Source organism: Podarcis gaigeae (genome assembly GCF_964106915.1).
Source record: "Podarcis gaigeae genome assembly, chromosome: 17".
NCBI classification, from domain to species: Eukaryota; Metazoa; Chordata; class Lepidosauria; order Squamata; family Lacertidae; genus Podarcis; species Podarcis gaigeae.
The window spans coordinates 8,700,647-8,725,318 of record NC_139694.1 but is presented as its reverse complement, the minus strand read 5'-3'; the positions used below and the strand labels follow the sequence as shown (position 1 = coordinate 8,725,318).

The 24,672-nt window shown below is 46.9% G+C and overlaps 1 protein-coding gene across 1 annotated transcript; it reads left to right on the top strand.

Moving 5' to 3' along the window:
• The first annotated feature begins 7,216 nt into the window (after positions 1-7,216).
• On the top strand, positions 7,217-23,385 carry DUSP4 (dual specificity phosphatase 4). The gene is made up of 4 exons (XM_083719525.1): positions 7,217-7,876; positions 18,476-18,612; positions 20,779-20,998; positions 21,722-23,385. The coding sequence occupies exons 1-4, from the start codon at positions 7,498-7,500 to the stop codon at positions 22,105-22,107; spliced, it is 1,122 nt and encodes a 373-aa protein (XP_083575651.1). The 5' UTR covers positions 7,217-7,497; the 3' UTR covers positions 22,108-23,385.
• The last annotated feature ends 1,287 nt before the right edge of the window (positions 23,386-24,672 follow it).

The following is a 24,672-nucleotide window of genomic DNA, read 5'->3' as shown; positions in this document are numbered from 1 at the left end:
CGCTTGTTTCCACATTCCTGGGGCGTGTGGCCATTTGGAGCAGAGTTCTGACAGGGAGTGAGAAGCAAGCGTGATCTGCCTTGCGCAACCTAGCCTGCAACCCTAACCCCACTTACCTGGGAGTAAGCCCCATTGAATTCAGTAGGATTTGCTGCTGAGTAGATACAGTTAGCCTTGCAGCCTTGGCAAGGAAGCCTTCTTCAGTAACCAAGTTTATATTAACCTAGGGGGGAGGAACCTCAGGTCAGGGAGCTCAATGCGGCCCTCGAGGCCTTTCTGTCTGGCCCTTAGAACTGTCCTCAGGCCACACCAATCATTGTCCCTGCTTTGCATCCAGTTTTTGCCTGGCTGGAGTGTGTTGCTGAACTTTGTTCATGCCTCCTCCTTGCCTGGATAAAAGGTGTGTGTGTGTGTGTGTGTGTGTGTGTGTGTGTGTGTACACACACAAACTATCCCAGCATCCAAAGTTAAGATCTGCATTGGTTATTCTGCCTTCTTTTACCTCTTGCTGCCCACAACAGGCACAACCCCATTTATTCCCTCCTGTGGGGGTTTCACTATCTCCATGTCAAAGGCCCGAAAGGGTCAAGTCCAGGCAAGAACTGCTGGTCCAACCTCAGCGGAGTCAAGTTTGGGATGAGAAAAATGCAAGTGTTTGCATGACTATGTAATATTGATTGAGGCAGGATGCTTTTGGGTGTCATCAAGCTGCCCTGGGATAAACAGCAGGCAGCAGGACAATTTCGCAAGGTCCATATTCACCAAGCACATGGCAAGATGATGGCAGAGGTGATCAGGTTCGCTTTGTAAGAAGTAAAGAAAAGAGCGATGAACTTTGCTACCAGCTCCTTCGTTGTTCTTGAGATGTCTGTTTTGGGAAAATGCATCAGGAATATCTTTCCCCCCCCCCCCCACTCCTACGGCAAAACTAAATCTACTCAAGGTAAAGGTAAAGGTACCCCTGCCCGTACGGGACAGACTCTAGGGTTGTGCTCTCATCTCACTCTACAGGCCGGGAGCCAGCGCTGTCCGCAGACACTTCCGGGTCACGTGGCCAGCGTGACAAAGCTGCATCTGGCGAGCTAGCGCAGCACACGGAAACGCCGTTTACCTTACCGCTGGTGAGCGGTCCCTATTTATCTACTTGCACCCGGAGGTGCTTTAGAACTGCTAGGTTGGCAGGCGCTGGGACCGAACAACGGGAGCGCACCCCGCCGCGGGGATTCGAACTGCCGACCATGTGATCGGCAAGTCCTAGGCGCTGAGGTTTTACCCACAGCGCCACCCGCGTCCCTAAATCTACTCAAAAGATCTGCCAAAGTGAAGGTAGGAGTGCATACCCAGAGATCAGAGCTCACTGCCCACCCACTCCTGCCCCACATTTTCAGCTTGAGCAGGCCTCCTTCCACACTTCCAGAGAATGTTTGACGGACAATCTGGTCTTTCTCCACATGCCCCACGCTTCTCATGACCCACATTCCTCCACCTTTTCACAAATCTTGAAAGGAATTTGGTAGGTTTCTGCAACCATGTCCCTTGTTGCCTTATATCTGAAAACAACAATATTGGGATCATTCTTTTTTAAAAAATTGAAATGAAATTGAAAAGTGATATGAGCTGGTGGTGAGATGTGAGAACTTAGCTGGTCACTATGGCTCAGAGTCAGCCTCTGCAGCAGACAAGCAGAACCAGTTTTCCCAGAGCTCAAGTCTGAACAGAATTAGGTATGTCTGTTGAAAGTGGGGCAATGCACTCCCAGAGTGCAGCGACTCCCTTGTTTATTTATTATTAAATTTTGGTTAGATGTCAGAGTGATGTGGCTTCTAGGAACTGGCAAAAAGCTCCTTGTTCTACCACTAACATCTCCCATACCCTCCACCATTTATGTGATGAAAATAATAACCACCACCTCCTCCTCCTCCTCCTTCTTCTTCTTCATATCCCGCCCATCAGACTGGGTTGGCTCAGCCACTCTGAGCAGCTTCCAACATATACAAAAACATAATAAAACATTAAAAAACTTCAGCCTTCAGGTGCCTTGGGTATTGGATAACTCCAAACCCTCCAACATTTATCCAATGACAATAGGGACGTCCTAAGGAAAACCAGGGCATTCTGGGATCAAATCTGAAACCGGGACGTCTTCTGTAAATCTGAGAATTGTCCCTGGAAAATAGAAACTGTTGGAGGGTGTAATCTCCTCCCATCTGCTCTGGGTGCTGCTGCAGTAGCTATCACAGCTACAGAGGTTTTTTTAGATCAAATGTTGGCCAAAGGCAGAGACAGGATGGATTAGGTTGTATTGGCCCACTCAAGAACAGAAGCGGGCAGAATTTGGGCAGATCATGGCTGAGGATCGTGAATTGGGTAGCTCCAAAAGTGAACTGTGACAGAATATATTTTCCTGGTTGGCTCTCAAGACTGTGGGCTCTTCCACATTGTTGGATTTTGTGCTGTATGGGGCACAGAAGGCCCTTTCCTGAAATGGATTGTGGAAAGTAACACAGACATTCAAGAGCTTGATTTTAAATACAGTGGTACCTCTGGTTACAAACTTAATTCCTTCCGGAGGTCCGTTTTTAACCTGAAACTGTGCTTAACCTGAAGCACCACCAGTGGCGTAGCGTGGGAGGTGCAGGGGGGGGCTGGCCGCACCGGGCGCAACATCTGGGGGTTAGGGTTAGGGGGCGCAAATCCACGGGTTACGGGGTGCAAATTACTTGCCTTGCCCCGGGTGCTGACAACCCACGCTACGCCACTGAGCACCACTTTAGCTAATGGGGCCTCCTGCTGCCGCCGTGCCACCGGAGCACGATTTCTGTTCTCATCCTGAAGCAAAGTTCTTAACCCGAGGTACTATTTCTGGGTTAGCGGAGTCTGTAACCTGAAGCGTATGTAACCTGAGGTACCACTGTATGCTGTTCTATTCCAAGTTGTTTCTAGCTGTCCTTGAAGACTTCTATATCTCTTTGATTTCAGTGGGGGGAATTAAACACACATTTTGTAACTTTCCCTGGTTGAAAGCAATGGGTGGTATTCAATTAAGTTTTGTTCAGAGCAGACACACAAAAGTTAATGAATATGACTAAGAGTTCTTTATTTCAATAGGTCCACTCTGAGTGAAATTTAGGCTGTGTACCCACAATACCTTTGGAGCACATGCTTTCTTTCAGAGAATTCTGGGCAATGTAGTTTACCCTTCATGGAGTTACAATTCCCAGAAATCCTTAACAAACTCCAGTACTCATAATTCTTTGAGGGGGGGAAATGTACTTCAAAAGTGCTTTAAAAGGGTAGTAGTATGTACACAGCATTAGTTGAATACTACCCTTCAGAATTTAAAAGTGCTCACATAAGATGCATGCATTTATATCATAACAATTACAAACACACACACAGTGGTACCTTGGTTCTCAAACGCCTTGATACTCAAAAACTTGGAACCCAAACACTGCAAACCTGGAAGTGTTCCAGTTTGCGAACTATTCTGGAAGTTGAATGTGCTCGGTTTTGAGTGTTACACTGATTATCTAAGTGTTACGCTGAGGTCTGTCTGTTTTTGCTATTTATTTTGCATTTTTGTTGTGGCTTTTTCTTTTGTGACTGTGTGGGCCCCAGTTCAGCTATTGATTGATTGTGTGACTGCAGTACATTGTTTATTGCTTTCGTTTTATGCATCAATGGTCTTGTTAGATAGTAAAATTCAAGTTAAATTGCTGTTTTAGGGGTTGTTTTTAAAAGTCTGGAACAGATTAAACCATTTTGTATTACTTTCTATGGGAAAGCATGCCTTGCTTTTGGAACGTTTTGGTTTTGGAATGGACTTCTGGAACGGATTAAGTTTGAGAACCAAGGTACCACTGTATATAAAAGCTATCGTGGTACATATTAAATCTATATACATTTATATGCTTTCGCTTCAGACTGGAAGTTCAACAGGTTCCTCTTCATTATAGATTTGTGAGCGATGTGGCTCTCCCTTCTCATAAGCACCTTTCTTTACTTTCCCTGAGAGACTGATGAGAACTCTGTGCACACTATAATTACTAGGTGTGGAAAGGAACCTCCTCGCTTTGTGAAATTTCAGTACGAATCCCCGAGGTAATTACTATTATGGTGTACGAGAGAGTAACACATCACTGTGGCAAACCATGTGACTTCCTAAAACGTAACTGCTATGAATCGACCTGAACTTTCCCATCGCCTCAGTAGAGTCAAAGTCGCTCCCTCGGGGAAAAAGAACGCAAGCTAGCTTATGACAGAAGTTGCAGAACAGGTGCTGAAAACATTCTCACGCGCTCCGAGGTTAATAAGAGAAGGCCTTGGCATGACAGCAGGCTTTCTTCAAAGCGATAGCTGACATTTCTGTAAGGTTTGTTTGTTTATGTGTTTGTTCTGCTCTCCAAACGAAGACATATATATTGTGGGTTTAGGTCAGGAATAGCAAGGATGATAAAAAATGGACAGACACCCAGCAATTTCAGGTTTCACTTAAATCTAACCTGGCAATTAAATGTTAAGTAATATAATATTATCTATACTGCCAGATAAGCATAGATTCTCTGCTCCTCAGAAATCCTGACTGCTTCATTTCCGTGAAAATATTTACTAAATTATGTCTTCATCCGCACACGCCTAATTCTGTTTTTTCAGTGTTTCAGGCTTTGAGCCAAAGGCAAAGAGTTATTTAGCTCTTGATGTTTGGCTTACACACACCTAGCCAGGCAGCTCCCCAAATAAGTACCTGGAAGAATTCTTTTACTGGCTTCCTCACTATAGTCTCTAGCCAGACATCTGAGAAATATCTCGGTTTGTAGCAGCTGAAGAAACAAGGGTTGTGAAGCTCAACACTGAGTACTTGAATGCAGCCAACATTAAGTACCGTATTTTTAAGGACCAGTGATTTTACGGGGAGACATCTAAGTATTTGGAATGTGTCCCTGTTTGGCCTCTATCCATCGTTACTTTCTACAAAAAGATGTGCCAATTCAGAAGCCTGCCACGAAGCCATGCCCTTTCCAGATGTCAAAATCCTTTGGAAGCTCAGTTCACATGGGCTTTCGTGTGCTCATGTGATTCAGTCTCCTCATTCATGAACGAAGTGCCGCCTAGGACTGAGTGTGCCTTTAAAGTGAAATTAAGGTATTAAAAATGTATTGGGCAACATGACATCTTAATTAAATAATGCAATAGGAAGATCATCTTATCCAGGGAGTTTTTGGTGAGAAGCCAGGAGTACAGATTATTCAGTCCCACGTTCAAATCTTTTCAAGTCTCTCTTCTGACAAACTCTGAAAGCGCAGAGACCTCTGGGGTGTTTTGTTTTGTTTTGAATGATTACTGTGTCTCAGCTTAGGTCCAAATTAAAGATAACAGGAAATGTGCGTATTTTGTGTATATATTTTTTCTTGGTTAAATAGCAGCAAATCAGGACAATTGAGCGGGGGAAATGGATAGTGGTGGGCTACTCTATCCTAGAGTGTGGTGGTCCTGTTGAAAGCCTGTCTCCTCCAGGAGTGAGTTGTCATTGGCCCCATACTGGCAAGAAATTGGGATGCAATCCAGCCGCGAGAGTTCTAATAGCACAAGGATGGAAGACTGAAGAAACCCCAACTAAAGAATCATGGCAAGAAAAATTGACGGACTATGCAGAACTGGCAAAACTGACATATAAGCTACGGGACAAGAATAACTGTGACTTTAAAGATGAATGGGAACCCTTTACAAAGTATCTGAAGATGCAACAAAGCGAACTGGACTCCTTGGCTGGCTTTGAATAAACATTCACAAACTTTTTATTGATAATAATCAGCTAAATAGTTTGAGGATCTATACAACTTTGTAACATGCAGAAAACAGCAGTCTCAGAGAAACCAAAGACTAGATCTGAGGGAATTCGGGGTGGGGGTGGGGGGTTTTGTGTGGGAGGGTGGGGGGAGGGAGGAAAAATGGGGGGGATAAGGATGATATTTTTTTGGATAATATGTTTTGTTTTAATTTTGAATAATTTTTTAAAGAAAGAAATTGGGACACAATCTACTATTGGGATGCAAATCTAAATTTGGCTGGATGTGGACTAGGCAAAATTTGGCATCATGAGAAATCAATGAAATAAACAATAATAAGATTTATTCAGTCTCAGGTTCAAATCTTATTATTATTTTATAGGACAGTACTTTAAAATATTAATGATTAAGTGGTATACAATAAAATGCAAGACCAACAAATATAACCAGTCAGCAGTGGGGTTTTTTTTTATGGACAACCCAAAGTTGTTGTGCTTTCTTTAGGGGGGAGCCAAAGATGTTTTAGGTGGGAAACAAAAACACTTTTTTTTTGTGGGGGGAAACTTCTCCCAATTGCCCCGCCGCCGGCATGGCTGCGGCCCCATTACAACGTTGCCTCCGTCGCGCTGCCCGAAGCCTGACACTACAGCTACAAAAGAGGTGGCGGAACTCAGTTCCGGCTGAAAAAAACATCACCCTGCCAATCAGTAAAGTATTATAAATACTATTTAATACGACTAGAATAGACTGGAAAAAGTCGAGCTACTATCCTAACCATGCCCCATGGAATTCAGTTGCCTTTACTCCCAGGTAAGTGGCGTTTGGACTGTAGTAACTAACCCAGGAATGCTGAGAATTTTAGAAACGTGCATCGAAAAGTAAAGATTGGCGACACATGACTGATGTCAGGGCGGAAGTTACTCGACACATGAAAGGGCCAAGTCCTCCCCGCCTCACACTTCACTGGAAGCGGCTTTTTCCTGTTTTAAAAGGGTGACGATGTACCAATTCGGGCCTCTCATTTCTACCGGAGAAGCAGCCCCGCCAAGTGCGCGCGCCCATTAGGAAGCCAGAAACAACCCCAAACCCGGCGCCAGGATGTGCGCGCAGCTGAGGCCGCGACCCGGCGCTGCTTTCCACGGAAAACAAGAAGGGCTTTCCTAAGAAACGTGACGCAGCAGCAAACAAACGAACCAAGTGCTTCTCGGATCGCGCCAGGATGACAGAGAAAGCCAGGAAGCGGCCCCTTGAATTGCTTGGGTGGTTCCCTAACGCCGCCGCCCCTCCGCGCTCGGCTTCCCATTCACAAAGCCTGGGGAACGCGCCTCCTTCCTTTCCCTCCCGCCCCTCCTCCTCCTCCTCTATTATTATTATGAATGGAACGCGCGCACAAGCGCCAGGGCCGCGTTCGATTCCTCCCATTGTGACGTCGCGCGTTCCATTCAAGGCGAGCGGAGGCAAGAATGGGGCCCGGCGGCGGGGAGAGGGAAAGCCGAGCCGGGAGGGCGGGGCGAGGTAGTAAAAGCGACCCTCCCACGCGCTCCGGAGGGCGCGCGGCCAGCACCGCCGTCGCCACCAGCGGCAGCAGCAGCAGCAGCAGCTGCGCTTCCTTCTCCGCGGCCGCGCTAGGGCTGCGCGCAAGAGGAGCGCGCTAAGGCCCGTGTCCCGCAGCAGCAGGAGGGAGAGGGAGGGAGGCTGGGCGGCGGCGGCCATGGCGGAGCTGCGCGAGATGGAGTGCGTGGGGCTGCAGCGCCTCCTGCACGGCGGGGGCTCCGGCCAGGGCGGCAAGTGCCTCCTCTTGGACTGCAGACCTTTCCTGGCGCACAGCGCGGGCCACATCCGCGGCGCGCTCAACGTGCGCTGCAACACCATCGTCCGGCGCAGGGCCAAGGGCTCCGTCAGCCTGGAGCAGATCCTGCCGGCCGACGACGAGGCGCGCGCCCGCCTCCGCTCGGGGCTCTACTCGGCCGTGGTGGTGTACGACGAGCGCAGCGGGCGGGCGGACGCGCTCCGGGAGGACAGCACCGTGGCGCTGGTGGTGCGGGCGCTGCGCCGGGACGCGCAGCACGCCGACATCTGCCTGCTGAAAGGTGAGCGGGCACCTTCCCTAATTGGCTCAGGATTTTATTGATGTTAAGTGGTGAATTAATAGGTTTAATTTCATAATGGGAAGATCTAAGGATGCTAATGTTTAAGTTAAATTTTATAAGAACTGTGATTTGGAAAACCGCTAAAATCCAACCAAGGGGAAGCGAGGAAGTCACTTAACAATGTTAATAAGTGTACTTTTTTAATAAGGCTATGATTTATGTTTGTCTTATGTGTTTCTTTGTTTATAATGTTGTGAAAACCAATAAAAAAAATTGGAAAAAAAAGAAAGGTGAGTGAGGGGTGACCCAAGACCTCCGGGGAGAAGGAGTTTTGCGGACCCAGCCGAGGGTGCGCAAGGATGGGTCATGGCTGTTAACCAGAAGGTTGGTGGTTCGAGACTACCCGGGGTGGCTGTGAGCAGGATTCCTGCATTGCAGGGGGTCGGACTAGATGACCCTCGGGGTCCCTTCCAACGCTACGATTCTGTGAATCGTGCCTGCGCACTTCCGTGTTGCCCGGTCGTGTAGCGTTCAGACGGGAGTGCCTCTTAGGGCAATGTGTGTCTCCCAACACTTGCGACTCCCATTTCAAGCCCTGAGAGTGGGAGCTTCCCGACCTGTCTTGAACCCCAGGAAGTTATTGGAGGTAGGGCTCAGATTGGCTCCCTAACCCTCGCCTACTCCCTTCCCTCGCCGCCAAACTGCGCGGGCGATCCCTTCCCCATGCAGGCAGCTCCGCCTAGTAGGAAGAGATTTCTTTCGGCAATAGACAGCCTTGATTCTGTCCTTTGTGCAGCGCCGTGCACTCTGCGTGTGCCATGCATTAGTGGCGCAGGCTCCGTCACCGTGAGGTTTCGCACCCATTTCTCCCTCCCTCAGATGTGCTTCTTAAATACTATGCAATACTCAGAAAAAAGAGGGAGTTATTATCACCCTTTGCAACCTCCTTCACATCCTTCGCAGCCAGGGAGTGCGGGTAGCGGGGGTCTCATCCACGGTCCCTCCTGGTGTGGTCTTTGGAAATAGTAGACTGAATTGTATCCGGAGGTTGTTTCCTGCCCATCTGACCTGTCATCTGGGCTGTGTGTGTGTGTGTGTGTGTGTGTGTGTGTGTGCATGAAGGCTGCTGGTGACCTTTTGAACTGCAAAAGCTCTGGGTGGGTGGAAAGATCCTGCTTTATTGTCCCTGGAACGGCCTCTCCCTTCTCGGGACTTAGGAATGCATCTTCAAGGATAAAAAAAAGGAACAAAGCAACACACAGCCTTGATGCCATGCCTGGGTATATGTCTTCATGTGCCCTGGAAGGATATTTGCACCAGTTTCTGTAGAAAAACCGCTTTTGGTGGCACCATCTCCTGAGAATGATGTAGATTCCAAGCTAGTGGAGGATTTTTCTTATTTTGCAAATGTGCGAAGCTGCGTTTATAACCCTGGTCAGGGCCTAACCTTTTAATGAAGGCCGTGTTTTGAGTTCTGCAAGGGCTGAGAAACATCCATAGATAGCATAGGTTGTCTATGGCTGATGAGTCTTTTGCCTCCTCTTCCTACAGCAGAGGCAGAGGGACCAGCTGATCTTCTCCCCTTGGGGCATCTCAGCTGCTCCCTCCCAGTTGCCTGTGCCTTGGGGACCTCTGCTGCTTACTCACATGTGACATGCTTTGGGGACTAAGATGGATTTGCAGGCAGGAGCTATGCTGGAGGGCTGGTGATTTGCCCTCCTGGTGCCTGTCCCTGATCTGTTCTGTCAGATACAGTGTGGTCCATTCAGCCGAATATTGTTGCCTTTTGACCAGGCCTTTGGCCCAGGTATTTCCTGGAAAGGTATGAGCCATGGTCTCTCTCTGTGTTTCAAGTCGCTTTTGAGAGTGAGGTTGGCTCAGAAATAAAACAAATACTTGGTTGTGATCTTAAGCCAGTGGTTTGCAAAGGTTGTGCTGAACGTTGCTGCTCTGGCAGTCTGCGAAGAACAAGCAGTATCTTCTTCCTTTCTGCCTTACCCCATGATGCTTGAAAAAATTCTGACTGCATCCTTATGGTCTAAATCAGGCATAGGCAAACTCTGGCCCTCCCAATGTTTTGGAACTACAATTCCCACCATCCCTAGCTAACAGGACCAGTGGTCAGGGATGATGGGAATTGTAGTCTCAGAACATCTGGAGGGCCGGAGTGTGCCTATGCCTGGTCTAAATATTTCTGGAATTTAGTTGTTGCAGAAAACATAGCACGTAAGTTACAGGTCTATGGGACAGGTAGATCCACATAATTTCTCTTCAGTATGGTGGGATTTTATTTCATATAGTTTTGTTTTAGATTTACATGTGTCTCGCCACGTGACATCTAGAGAAATATGGTTGTCATGATTTTCGATTGAGTTGCTATTTAATATGTTTAGGTTTGGTATGCAGTGCTTTTAGTTGGAGACGTTATTTAACTTTTGCTCTTGTTTACCTGTCTCTGTGGTTCCATAATAATTTGAAAATGAATAAAAAATACATGAAAAAGAAGATACCGATTTAAAACTATGATGCCATATATCCAGATTATTGGTTTCTTTTGGGGCTTTCACTGCATCAACTTTTACTGCTGAAGAGGCAAGCTGCTGTTCCGTTTTATATTTTAGCATTTGTTTTAATTGCTGTGTTGGGGACCGCCTCAGTGTATACTGGGGGCTAGTGGTGGTCCTAGATTGGGTAATTGACTGCTCCGAAAGAGTGGGTCAAACAAAATAACAAAAGATCCTTTGCAATTTTAATTGGGCTCAAGGACACATTTGGATTTTGAGTGAGTGCTGTGGGCACCACTCTCTCCTTCCCTCTGTTATCACCTCCCCTCCTCTCCCGGAAAACTCACGCTCACACACATAACTTTTCTCTCTTTGCAATTCCAAGTGATCTTGGTAAATATCTCATCTGGTAGCTCAATCTGAGTCTTGAAAAGCAGGAAGAACAGAGAGAGGAAGTGGGAAAGGACACCACTCTTCTGACTTCCTCTTTCAGCTCTATGTACTATTCAGAGGAGAAAGAGATAACCGCCTATCACCAAGTGGGGAGGGGGGCTCTGAGACCTTGCTGGTGGGAGACTTTAAAGCTGTGTTCACAGATTCCCCATTGGCAACCCCAATTGGTTTGGTACAGAGGCAAAAGACCTGTCCCATGCTGTCCCAGGGTTGTAAAGACTGCAGAGAGAATAATTGGGTGCACTCTTCCCACCTTAGATCAAATCTATGCTATCAGGTGCCGTAAGAAAGCGGCAGAAATAGCGCAGGATAGTAGGCACCCCGGAAATGATCTCTTTCAGCTTCTGCCTTCTGGAAAAAGGTATAGGGTTATAAAAGCCAGGACTAGCCGTCTGAGAAACAGTTTCTACGCAAATGCAATTCTGGTTCTAAACGCATAAGGGGCCTCTATAGTATAGTGTATTTTAAAATGTGGTTTCAGAGTTTTTAGGGGGGTTTGAATGTTTTATGTAGTTTTTCAGTTTCATTGTTCTGCATGGGACAATGACAATAAAGATATCGTATATATTTAAGTGCAAAAACAAGCTTGCCTGTTACGGCGAAACAAGAAACCATATTCCAACAAATACAATGAATTATCACAATTTTTAGCGATGTTAGGGGATGTTTCTGTGAACGATTCACTTATTCAGTTCGCCTTTTGCTTTTATCCTTAAAAATTACGGTCAAACTAGAGTTACAAAAGTAGGGAAAGAGGGAAAAATAGAAATAAGTTGTATTATACAGAGACAAACAAAAGTCAGCTTTGAAAGGCATTTGTGCGGAGATTAATTTCTCAAGCATGATGGCTCCTTTGGATATTTGACCGTGAAGAAATAATCAACAGACAATATTTGATCAGCCAAGTGACCTGTGTGCAAATCTCGGGTGATCATCCAGATCGCTGTTTAAGTTTTGGTGTCTTGGGGCAATGGATTTGTCACTTAACCCGTGAATCAGCTGAGCGGCTGTTGCTCTGAAGCTCCATGGAATTCCTGTCTTTCCTTTGACTCAGTAGGAAACAAAGTCTTGCAGAGTGACCATGTGCCAGCGATTGCAGGAAAATTGTGACACCGCCATGAATGGGTGAAAAATAATGGAAAAGCTTGTGATTGCAACAGTCGTACGCAAGTGCAGTTAAAACGTTTTGGGTGTTGATAAGGCCAGATCTGGGATAGATCAAGTGCAGAGTGGTTTGAAAATCCCCAAATATTTCAGAGTAATTTATATTAACAGCAGCACACAGAGGCCTGCCTTCGCACAATTCATGCTTCACAGCGGTATACAGTTTAAACTGAGTGTTCTCTCAATCGAAGCAGATAATTAAATGAGTCTTAAAAAAATTGATACATATCACAAGGAATGTATTTTAGCTTGTTCAGCTATCATTATCTGTAGTTTGGCAATGATGCTCTAGTGACAGGTCCCAATCTTAAATGCTGTTGTACATTTTGAAGCTAAGAATAAACCAAGAATCAACTGAGATTAGTATTTTTTTAAATATAGGTTGCCGCCCAGTTTAAAATCTTGGAAACTAGAGAGGTGCATGAATAAGAGTTTGAGTGGTTTCTTTAGAAACTTTGCGTCTTGTGGTCAGGGACTAACAGCATTGGAAATACAGTAATGTTCAAATTTGCACAGTTCACATAATTTATTCAGGACACTGAAATTGGTTCAGCTTGTCTGGGTACAGAATTTGATCTTTAAGTATGCAACAGTACACACAATCCTGTTTATATCTGCCCAAGTTAAAGGGATTTTTTTTTAAATGGAGAGTAGTAAATGGAGCAAATAGAGTCTCTTGTTAGGGGACATGGGTGGTGCTGTGGGTTAAACCACAGAGCCTAGGATTTGCCGATCAGAAGATCAGCGGTTCAAATCCCCGCAATGGAGTGAGCTCCCGTTGCTCGGTCCCTGCTCCTGCCAACCTAGCAGTTCGAAAGCACCTCAAAGTGCAAGTAGATAAATAGGTACCGCTCTGGCGGGAAGGTAAACGGCGTTTCCGTGCGCTGCTCTGGTTCATCAGAAGCGGCTTAGTCATGTTGGTCACATGACCTGGAAGCTGTACGCCAGCTCCCTTGGCCAATAAAGCGAGATGAGCGCCGCAACCCCAGAGTTGGTCACGACTGGACCTAATGGTCAGGGGTCCCTTTACCTTTAGAGTCTCTTGAACATCATACTGAATAAATCTTCCTTCCTCAGGCTGGTGCATTTTGTTTGTTACTTGGTTAGCCAGTTCAACAGTCACACAAAGTCCTTCTGTTTCCAGTCATGCAATCCTTTGTATGTTTGGTACCTAGTTAGATCACCCTTGGAGAATCATCCCTCTCCCCCCCCCCCCATTTTTATTTAATTTAAAAATTCAGTGGAAAAATAAAACAAAGGGGAAAACCCAAAAGAAAAAAGTGCTTGCAGCTGATAACAGTACAATAAATGGGTATATTAGTAATAGGACTATTCCAAGGAATGTAAAATTATTAACAAGTCATTCTAATTTTTATAAATGCATTCCAAATATCATTATATTTATCCATACACAATCTGCATCTAAAAGCAATCTTGTTTGTATGTTGAGAGAGTTATCGTATCTTCTATCCATTGATCAAAGGAGGCCATAGTATTATCTCCAATGAATCGATATCAGTCTTTTGGCTGCTGTCAAACCTCACTTTGTTGGTATGTGGTTTAGGATAACACTACCTTTGGAGAATCATGTGTTCATGAGAGTCATGAGACCATTGGATTGCAGTTCTCTACACAGAAAGGTTCGTGTAACCCAAGTACTGAGTGCGCTCATTTGAATGCAGAATGTCAAGCAAGAAATTGATGGTTAGGTTTTGCATGGTGTGGCCCAGAGCACCATCCCATGTCTTTGATAATGAAACATAGAGACACCAATATTTGGGGTTAATGGGATAAATAAAGCCACAACTTTATTGGTTACAGATGTGAGCGGTATTGGCCTAGGCATTGGAACTGAACCAGCTATATCTGACTCCTGCCCGTCATGCAGGTAATCTCATAAGTGTCAACCAGTAGTAGTGGGAGCCCTGTTGATGTACATCAACTGCGAGCTCCCCCAGGGTCCCCGATGGGGTCGTGGCATGGCCCTAGCCCATACCCGGGCTTCGGACAGGATCCACACCCCCGGATCCCTTTAAGGGAATAACCTTAAAGAGGAGGTGCAGGTGAAGGACACAACCTCCCCTCCCATCAACCAGGTGTACCAGTGCCTAACCGCCAAACGCAGTTGATGCGGGTGGCGCTGTGGGTTAAACCACAGAGACTAGGACTTGTTTATCAGAAGGGACTTGTTTATGGTCGGCGGTTTGAATGCCCGCGACGGTGGGAGCTCCTGTTGCTCGGTCCCTGCTCCTGCCAACCTAGAAGTTCGAAAGCACGTCAAAGTGCAAGTAGATAAATAGGTACCACTCTGGCGGGAAGGTAAACGGCGTTTCCGTGCACTGCTCTGCTTCACCAGAAGCGGCTTAGTCATTCTGGCCACATGACCCGGAAGCTGTACACCAACTCCCTCGGCCAATAAAGCGAGGTGAGCACCACAACCCCAGAGTTGGCCACAACTGGACCTAATGGTCAGGGGTCCCTTTACCTTTAACCGCCAAACCTTACAAAGTTGTGACGATTGCTACAAGACAGGTGAAAACCACATGGCTGGTGCCAATTTGCCAAGTGGGAAAATTCCTACCGGGCCCCCTCAACAGGCGACCAACTGTAGTCCATAGCAAGGCCAAGATGGCAAACGCATGAAAATAGGGTGGGAGATCCGGTGCAGGAGCCTTGTGGAGGTTTAAATCCGGTAAGCCACGCCCCACGGTAGACCTGATTGGTCGGCCGTGGGGCATGATGTAGGTGGCACCACCACGCCCCCCGCTGTACATGGGGAGCGCTCGTGGCCAGCCTGCAACTCCACTCCCCTGGGAAGGTGAGTGGTTTTCCCAGAACAAAGTTTCTGATCTTTGTGGGAACGAAGGATGTTGAGGGCTTGGTAAAAGAGGAATGCGTGAAGAGTGGGGACAGACTGGAAGAAGACATTTCTATTGTAGAAGTATTGAGGGTCAAGGGCTGCAAGAAAGTGTTGAATGGAAAGAAAGAAACAACAACAACAATCTTTATTACAGTCCAGAGACTCAACAAATCATTACAAAGCAATACACAATTCATACAGCCTACCTCCAGGTTAAACAATCATTTTGTTCAGAATATAGGGATCATTGGTTCTTGTTGAATGGAATTTGCAGGATCCTTTGGAATGTGTTGGTTGGATCCAGTTCCCCAACCCTCTACATCAATAGTGGGAGGTATGTTGCAGCAAGGGAGACCAGGACATCTTTTGAATGGGACCTCAACGTTTTTTAAAGGGGGGCGGGCTTTAAACAATGATTTGGGAACCCCAAAATTTGGATAAGGAACTTGTGTGTTTGTGTGTGTGTGCATGCAATATTCGTATACCGCTTTTCAGCAACGAAGCTTAAAGCAGTTTATAGAATGGTAATTTTAAATGCCTATTAAAAACCATCAATCCATCTTTATTACGGTCCAGAGACCCAACAAATCATTACAAATCAATACACAATTCATACAGCCTACCTTCAGGTTAGACAAGCATTTTGTTTAGAATATAGGGCTCATTTGTTCTTGCAACCACCAATAAAAACTTTTCCACTGCTAACGTTCTAGCATTGTCCGGTCTTCCAGTAGGAACCTGACATAGTGAGCCTCTGATTTTCCCGGGAAAGGTACCAGCAAAGGGTAGTATCAGTTCAGCCCTGGCTTGCTCATATTTTGCACAGTGCAACAAAATATGTTTTATGGAATCGATGTCTTGAGCACACGAGCAAAGTCTGTCCTGGTAGGGAATTCCTCTCAACCTGCCATCCAACACTGCAGAGGGCTATTAAAAATAAATAAAACTTCAGAACATATCAAAACAAACCAGCAAAAGGGAAGTCCTTGAAGGAAAAAGTGTAGATACTTGAAAGGGCCTTGTGTGGTTTGTGAGTCAGCTGAATGCAGAATACCAGCCAGATAGGACCCTGATAAGTGCAGTGTTTGTACCTGTTTGAAATGGCAAGAATAGAGAGATTTCTCAGCACTCCATCAATCAGGCTATGCAGCTCTTGTGATACTGGGCTGATGAGCTTATGAAGTCACATATCATGACTGTCTTGCACTGTGATCGAAGTGGGCCTTCTGCCCCTGCTCCAAAAATATCCAGGGGTGGTACTAATCAAGGAATGCGAGCATTTTTGCCCGAGGGCTAGGTTTGTGAGTGTGCTAAAAAGGTTCGGATTGACAGATTGCGAGTTGGCATGCTAGCCAGCCAGCCTTTGTGCTTGTCACTGAGCCCCATCGCCTTCCTCAAGTCCTCTGGCAGCTGCAGAGAACTCTGAAAATGGGTGAGTGAGACAATGGTCTCCCTCCTCCCAAGTTCTCTTGCATGCTTCTTCTTCTTCTTTGGCAATCACACATAGCCGATTGGGAAAGAAGGAATTGGCAATAGCAACCAGAATGGAATTTTACTTTTGGCTATACGTGCAGCGCACAACCTTGTTACAGTGGTACCTCAGGTTAAATACTTAATTCGTTCCGGAGGTCCGTTCTTAACATGAAACTGTTCTTAACCTGAAGCACCACTTTAGCTAATGGGGCCTCCTGCTGTCGCCACGCCACCGGAGCACGATTTCTGTTCTCATCCTGAAGCAAAGTTCTTAACGCGAGGTACTATTTCTGGGCTAGCGGAGTCTGTAACCTGAAGCGTCTGTAACCTGAAGCGTCTGTAACCTGAGGTACCACTGTATTACCAACACACACTTTTGAAAATAAAATAAAACATAATGGAAGCATCCCCAGCGGAACCACTGGCACCTTTTAGACTATGTCATTATCCAAGCTAAAGATCACTGTGATGTGGTCCTTACCAGAGCTATTATGAGTGCTGATGACTGCTGAACAGATTAATACGTTCCACGGCGGCTATTAAGATCTTGCATGCACCATAGAACTGAGCCCAAATTCATGCAGGGCTTTGGGGACAAAGCAACAACCAACAAACCTATGATCACTTAAAGCATACTCAATAAACACACGAGACGTAACCGGCTGTGTTCTTGGATAAATAAGATATACGATTCATAGCATCAAATTGTAAATTTCAACAGAAGTAACTCATAAAGTTCAACCAACGAACAAAGCAGAAGACCCAGTGGATCAGATCATTCTATAGTCAGTTCATTTGGGGCTATCACTGCTTTTCTCTTCTTCAAATCCAAAGCAAGGTCTCCCTGTGCTCTCTGCATGTGCTGGAGAAGACACCCAGGGCACAAATTCCTCCCGCCCCAAGTTACCGTATTTTTCGCTCCATAAGATGCACTTTTTTCTTCTTGAAAACTAGGGGGAAATGTCTGTGTGTCTTATGGCGTGAATGTGTGGTCCCTGGGGCTGGAGGGGGCCCAGGCCTCCCCCGCCAGCCCCGCAAGCTCCAGGAGTGGAGGCAAGGCTGCATGCAACCTTGCCGCCGCTCCCCGACCTGTTCTGGGGGCTGGGGTCGGGGGAAGCTCAGGCTTCCCCAGCCCCACGGCTAAAAACAAAGCCGCACGCAACCTCTCCAGCCAGGAGAGATTGCGCGCGGCTAAAAACAAAGCCAAGACAGTGAGCGGGATCCATCCAACCCGGACAGATTTTTTTTCTTGACCCCCCCCAAAAAAATACTAGGTGTGCCTTATGGTACAATGCGCCCTATGGAACGAAAAGTATGGTAACTTCCCGTTTGCAGTAAAACGCCATGTGCTGGGCCAAGCAGGGGCGTTCCAAGGGGGCGGACTGGGGCGCTCCAGGTGCCATTCCAAAAGGGGGAGGGCCAAAATGCCGACCCCCCCGAACAGCGGCACCCCGGGGCATGCCACATTCACCCTGCACCCCCCCGGCCAGTGCACCACGCCCCCTGGGATGCGCGCCATGCCCCCTGGAACGAGTGCCGCTCCAGGTACCAGAGCAGGTTGCTTCGCCTCTGGGGCCAAGCCCTTTGAATGCAGCAGAATCCGTCCCCAGAGGGGAGAGAGGAGCTGTTGGCCACCTGGCAGCTGGATTTGTGGGCCTGTCAGCAGGTGACCTGTGGATGTGGAGAAAACAGCACTTTTTGCTAAAAGATGGATAGCATTGGAGACCTCCTGGTCTGTAGGAAACTATGAAGTCATCCGTAGTAAATAGAGCTTGGACAATATTTGAAAATGCAACGTTGGATTCAGTGTTAGAAATTAGCCAGGCGCCAGGAGCGTTTTGCGACTGCCATGGGTTCCATTGCAAGCGCATGGAGATCTCTGGCAACTGACATCTCCATCTCCTCCTGCTTTCTTAAGCAGGTAAACAGAAGAGCTTATTTATTGCATTTATAGGCAACCTTTTCCTCCAAGAAGTACATGGTTCACCCCCCTCCTCAGTTAATCCCTACAACGACCCTGTGAGGCAGGTTAAGAGGCTGCGATTGGCACAAGGTCACCCAGTGAGCTTCACGACCAGTTGGGGGTTTGAACCCTGATCTCCCAGGTCCAACACTCTTAACACTGGGATGTTGCTTATCTTTCAGGCGGCTATGAGAGATTTCACTCGGAATATCCGGAATTCTGTGCAAAGACAAAATCTCCGACTGCTGCGTCCGTTGTGGCGACTGCAGAGTACCTTGAGCACAGCTGCAGCTCCTGTGGGACACCGCAACACGATCAGGTTGGCTTTCCTGAGCTTATTGCCGTTTAAACCCTCGCTCTGTCTGAATTGTCAATATGAATTCAGTCTCCTGGGTTGGTGTATTATCCGTAAGAATGAAAGACAACCTGTCTGTCCTTAAAACAACAGAGGTCTGTTTTTGCACTTTAAACAGGATCTCCGAGCCCTGGAGAAATACTTTCTCCATCGGAATATTTTAGAAGTGGGGAAATGGCCTGGCCTAATTTGGATAGTATGAGAACATGGATCAGGCCCATGCAGTCCAGCCCCTGGTTCTCCCAGTGGCCAGTTGGATGCCATTGAGAAACCAGTGAGCAAGACCTGACTATACGTTGTGTGTGGCCGGACTAGTTCTCCCCATTCTTACTTTGTAAAAAGATGCCACTCTAATGTGGTGGTGTCAAAGTAATGCAGATGTGCCCCTGGCCATGTGTCTTTCAATCCAACAAGGAGAATGTCCAGGAACCTGCTTCTCTATAGAGATCTTCCTTGCTGGGAGAAGGTGTACACCTTGCCCATTAAACTTTAATTAGTTTAATGTTAAGTAAACGTCCAGTGCACTTCCAACGCCATAAGTCTTATCTCAGCAGAGAATTTCGTGCAGCGGCTGAAGAAGGCAGGAGAGTCAGTACCTTTCAATGAAGAATCCTGGAGCAAGCACTTTGGAACGCAGGGAAAAACTTTATTCACAAAAGAAAAACCCTGGCGATAAAGCACACATGCTTTTATCTCCGGCATAAAGAAAACTTTACTCTAAACTTAACTCATATCAGCAAACATGCCCATGGCCACAAACTGAGTCTGCGAGTCAGGTCAAGGGGGAAAGAAGAGAGAGAAACATGGGTGAACTGACTCTTTATACAAACTAACTCACATTCCTGGATGCTTAATGACTTCCAGCTGCTCAGTGATTAGAGCGACTTGTTACCTCTTAACCCTTTAGTACCAACACACCTGTTGTTGTCTGCTGAACAATGAAGATGTTTTGGTACACTGTTTGGATGCAGTGGCTTCTAGTCTAGCAGACCATGGAGCCATAAGGTTGCATCCAACCAACCAAGTTATACTTGGTGTAGACCTACTATAATTAGGGAGCCTAAGTTAGTCATGTCCATTAATTTCTAGCTCCCAAGGGTGACTAACATGGGAGACAGTCAATAGCGATTGTTATTTCTTGTGTGGGTGTTACTGTCATGCTGGCTGACACACAGTCGTAATTCAAGAATGAATGGTGTAGGGATTTGAACTTGGTGGCCTTCCTTTGCTCAGGAGTAGAGCAGAGATAGTCTAGCCAACACCCTCCAGATATTGTAGGTTACACCTCCCATCATCTCCAGCCACCATCCCGTCGTCAAGGACAGATGATGGAAAATGCAGTTCACAACATCTGGAGATCTCTGGAGTGGAATCTCCCAGGCCTTCCGGGACTAAAAATTTGTGGAAATGAACAAAGAACCCGCAAGTGTAGTTGTATGAATCAAAAGGGCTAGGTTTTATTAGGAGAGTTCAGATTTTCAATGAAGAGCGACGTTTCAGAATGGACATCTTGGCAAACTATTATTAAGTGACTCTAAAGCCAGTTAACCTTGCTGCAGGCGTGCTGTTGGCAAGTGATACAGAGTCTTGTTTGAGATAGCGGCATAATGCTCTCAAGAGAGACAGATGCCCAAGACCTGATTAGAAATTGTGTGCTCACCATTACTCAGCAAGCTAAATTGCATCACTAAATGCAATTCAGAGTGATATTCCTGCTGCACCCTTTTTGTTTTGTGTTTTTGCTCAGTCACCGTAAGCCTACAGAATATATAACACCACATGGTATAGCCAATTCCATTTCAAACCATGCCCTCCACAGGTTTGAGGGGGGGAAAGCTGGGGTCCCACAGCTTTAAGATCAGAAAGCTTCAAACGTAAAGCTATTGTGGATCTCTGGCGACGATTGAGAATCACTAGAGAATTGTGAATGGGGACAGCTGTTTATTTGTCCCTGTTGTGAGTCCAGCAATGTCACTGGCATTCGCCAGATGTGTTTTGTGGAGCTCATGAATCCTGTGAGCATCACACATCTCTGCCGGTTCCTTTTCCTGTTGGGACTCCTCTTCTCCCTCTCTCAGTCATAGTGATCCCTCTCTTTTCTCCTTTCTCGCTTCCCCTTCCGGAGAGCAGGGTGGCCCCGTGGAAATCCTTCCGTTCCTCTTCCTTGGCAGCGCTCATCACGCCGCCCGGAGAGAAATGCTGGACGCCTTGAGGATCACCGCCTTGTTGAATGTTTCCTCGGACTGCCCAAACCACTTTGAAGGACATTTTCAATACAAATGCATCCCGGTAGAAGACAACCACAAAACCGACATCAGCTCCTGGTTCATGGAAGCGATTGAATACATAGGTACGTTCATCTTGGCAAGGTTGGGTGGTGAGGTAGAGGAGATAGTGGGACACAGGCTTCAAAACCGAAGCTTGTGGGTCCAGCTCCAAACGGTGGAGCAAATGTTCAGGTCTCTAGCTACTAGAGTAAACTAGAGGAAAATCTGAGCAGGCCTCAAGCCACGTTTTGTGGTCCACTTGAGGGGCCATGAAGGGACGCGGGTGGCGCTGTGGGTTAAACCACAGAGCCTAGGACTTGCCGATCAGAAGGTCGGCGGTTCGAATCCCCGCGACGGGGTGAGCTCCCGTTGCTCGGTCCCCGCTCCTGCCAACCTAGCAGTTCGAAAGCACGTCAAAGTGCAAGTAGATAAATAGGTACCACTCCGGCGGGAAGGTAAACGGCAGCTATCAAGATTATAGGTACCACTCCGGAGGTCCGTACTTAACCTGAAACTGTTCTTAACCTGGAGCACACTTTAGCTAATGGGGCCTCCTGCTGCTGCTACGCTGCCGGAGCACAATTTCTGTTCTCATCCTGAAGCAAAGTTCTTAACCTGAGGTACTATTTCTGGGTTAGCAGAGTCTGTAACCTGAAGCGTATGTAACCTGAAGCGTATGTAACCCGAGGTACCACTGTAATATGTTAAAAACTTACATAACCTTGCACAGTCCTGGGTGTCGAAGGATTCTTGCCTGTTGAGATTGCTTCCTCTGTGTTCTGACCCTTCTGCTCTGCTCCCCCCAGACTCTGTGAAGGCCTGTCACGGCCGCGTCCTAGTGCACTGCCAAGCTGGCATTTCCCGATCGGCAACCATCTGCCTGGCCTACCTGATCATGAAGAAGCGGGTGAAGCTCGAGGAAGCCTTTGAGTTTGTCAAGCAGCGCCGGAGTATCATCTCCCCGAACTTCAGCTTCATGGGACAGCTCCTCCAGTTCGAGTCCCAGGTTCTGGCTACGTCGTGCGCCGCCGAGGCCGCCAGCCCGTCGGGGACGCTGAGGGAAAGGGGGAAGAGCTCCTCCACGCCCACCTCCCAGTTCGTCTTCAGTTTCCCGGTCTCGGTGGCTGTGCACTCCACTGCCGGCAGCCTCCCGTACCTGCACAGCCCCATCACCACCTCTCCCACTTGCTAGAGGCGGCCTCTGTGGGTTGTGCCCAGGGGTAACCCGAGGACAGAAAGCCGGGCAGCCCCGTTGGCTACCGATAATGGCAATAACGTACTCTGCCCACCCAGCAGCCAATCAGAGTCCACCCAGAGACAGAGCAATAATAGCTATCCTCGCAGCTGGAATATTCGGGTGGGGAGAGGGAGGCGGCTGCAGCATGTCTTTTTGTGGCAAGATGACTTACCTCATTTTTTTTAAAGTATATATATGTAATATATATAAAAACGTTTGAAATTGTGAAATCGTCACGTTCTGGTGTGTGGGGAAGAGTGAGGGAGACGCACGCCTTGAGACAGGAGGGACTTCACTGTGTTGCCAATGTTCCTCTTGGTGTATTTCCTCAGCTGGTTCCTGATGCGTATAGGAGGCCTACAGCATGGGGTTTGAAGCCACAGCTTCTCAAAGTGCCTGGTTTTTGGTTGCTGCTATTATTATTATTTATTAAGAGGCCCAGGGTAGTTTTGAAGTAGGAGAAAGGGGTGGCTGTTACCTCACAAAGCCGTTTTTGGATTCCACCGAAGCAGCTCTGTGTAAAAATAATCGGATCGAAAATGCCTTCTGTTTTGGTCAAGAGTAACAAACACAGTTGTTTAAGGAAATGTTGGTGTGGAGCTGGAATCGGGACACCCCACCCGCCATATTCGGTGTGGAATTTCCTCATGGTTGGCTCTTTCGGTTACTGGCCTAAGCAGTGGCCTTCCTGCATGCATTGGAAGGAAAATGACTTAACCCCCGGTTTGGATTTTGGTTGTCCTGTTTCTATGGACCACTCTCTGTGGTTCTAGAGGGGAATAAGCTACCAGCCTTGGCAAACCTGGTCCCTCCAGATGTTGCGACTGCACTCCCCATTATCCCCAGCCAATGTGGCCAAGTTGGGGATGATGGGAGTTGTAGTTCAGCAACACCTGGAGAGTGCCAACTTGGTGAAGGCTCAGCTAGCTTATGTAGCCTCTTCTCCTTGGGTACTGCACAACCCAATCCAATATTGGTTTCACCAGCATCTAGGGTCTCCCCAAACCTGAAATCTGTGCCCTTTAAAAATATTCCTAATGGTTTTTCAAAAAAGCAGTTGGTCTAGAAGCGAAACATTCTAATCAGCTATATTGCTACACGTAAGCAGCAGCCAAATTGAGCAATACCTGTGTGCATCAGAGCAGCCCTCCAGTAGAGATGGAGAGGAAGACCACCTCTTGGAGGGGTAGGCAGAGTAAGATGCCCGACAATAAAAAGGCAACTTCACATTGATTTTTTGGCTCTCGGATTTCTTGATGTTTACCTTCTGTGAGGTGTAGGCAAATATGGAACCACCCCTTTACAAAAGGAGCAGAGAAGAGCCGATTCACAGAGAACCTTGGTACAGATGTTGCTGCATTGGGAAGGGATGTTGGAAATTGTGGTTCAGCAATGTCCAAAGACCTACGTTTCCACACTTGGTACAGATGGACCGAGTATTGTGCTGTACCATTTAGTTACCTTCTGTCCAGAGAGGGGAGAGTTGCAGCAAGATCTCCAGCAACTTTAAGCCTGTTCCTTTCTACTACTGACATGTGGAAGAAAATTTCACAAACCAGAGCCTTTCTCAAGCAAGATGTGTTTTTTAAGTTTGATGGGTTTAGCCTCCATACTCTTAGGATGGTTTTTCTCCTAACCTTTCTTTCGTTGGGGTGTCTAGCCTAACGGTGAATGCTTCCCCCACCCCCTGAAACATGGACAAAGCTTTATTCACAAACACGGTGCATCCACTGGCATGCATCAGGTAGGGTAAGGGGGGGTACTTTGTGGCTCCCATCACCCCTGACCATTAGGCATGCTGGCTGGGGCCGATGGGAATCTAGCATCTTGAGAACCCCAGATTTGTCTCTGAGGTTTGCATGTTGCAGCTTCAAATATTGAGGCACTATTTTATTATGTGGGGCAGAAGAACAGTGTGGATGTGTTGGTTTAATTGGATAAAATAGCAAGGAACTTTCTTCTGTATCTGACCACATGGTAGTGTTGGTAGAAGCTGTGCTGTGAAGGAATATCCTGCAGTGAAAGCTCCTAGGGCATAGAATCGTTCAACCCCTGGCAGTGCAGGAACCTGGCTCAATGTGGGGCTCGAATCCACAACCCCCAGATTAAGAGTCTCATGCTCTACCGGGTTCGAGGCTATTTGGATTTGGCCAGTTGGATTTTGAAATTTTATTGGAACTAGCATAACTTCACAGCTGATAAGCAAGTTCTCTAGAAGTCATTGTCAGGCTGGATGCTGAAGCTGATCCCCCTTTTTTTAAAAAAAAAACCAACATAAAGCCCTGCTGCTACTCAGCTCTTTCTTGTGTCTTCAACATTCTAAAAAAAATACGTTGCATACTTTTAAAAGGAGCTTGCAGATCACATATTTTTCCGTTGCTGCTGCTTCATGTAGTGTGGGAACAGCCACAGATGATGACTTATTGATTGATTTTATATACCACCCTATACCTGCAGGTCTCAGGTGGTTTACAGCAGTGTTTCCCAACCTTGGGTCTTCAACTGTTTTTGGACTACAGT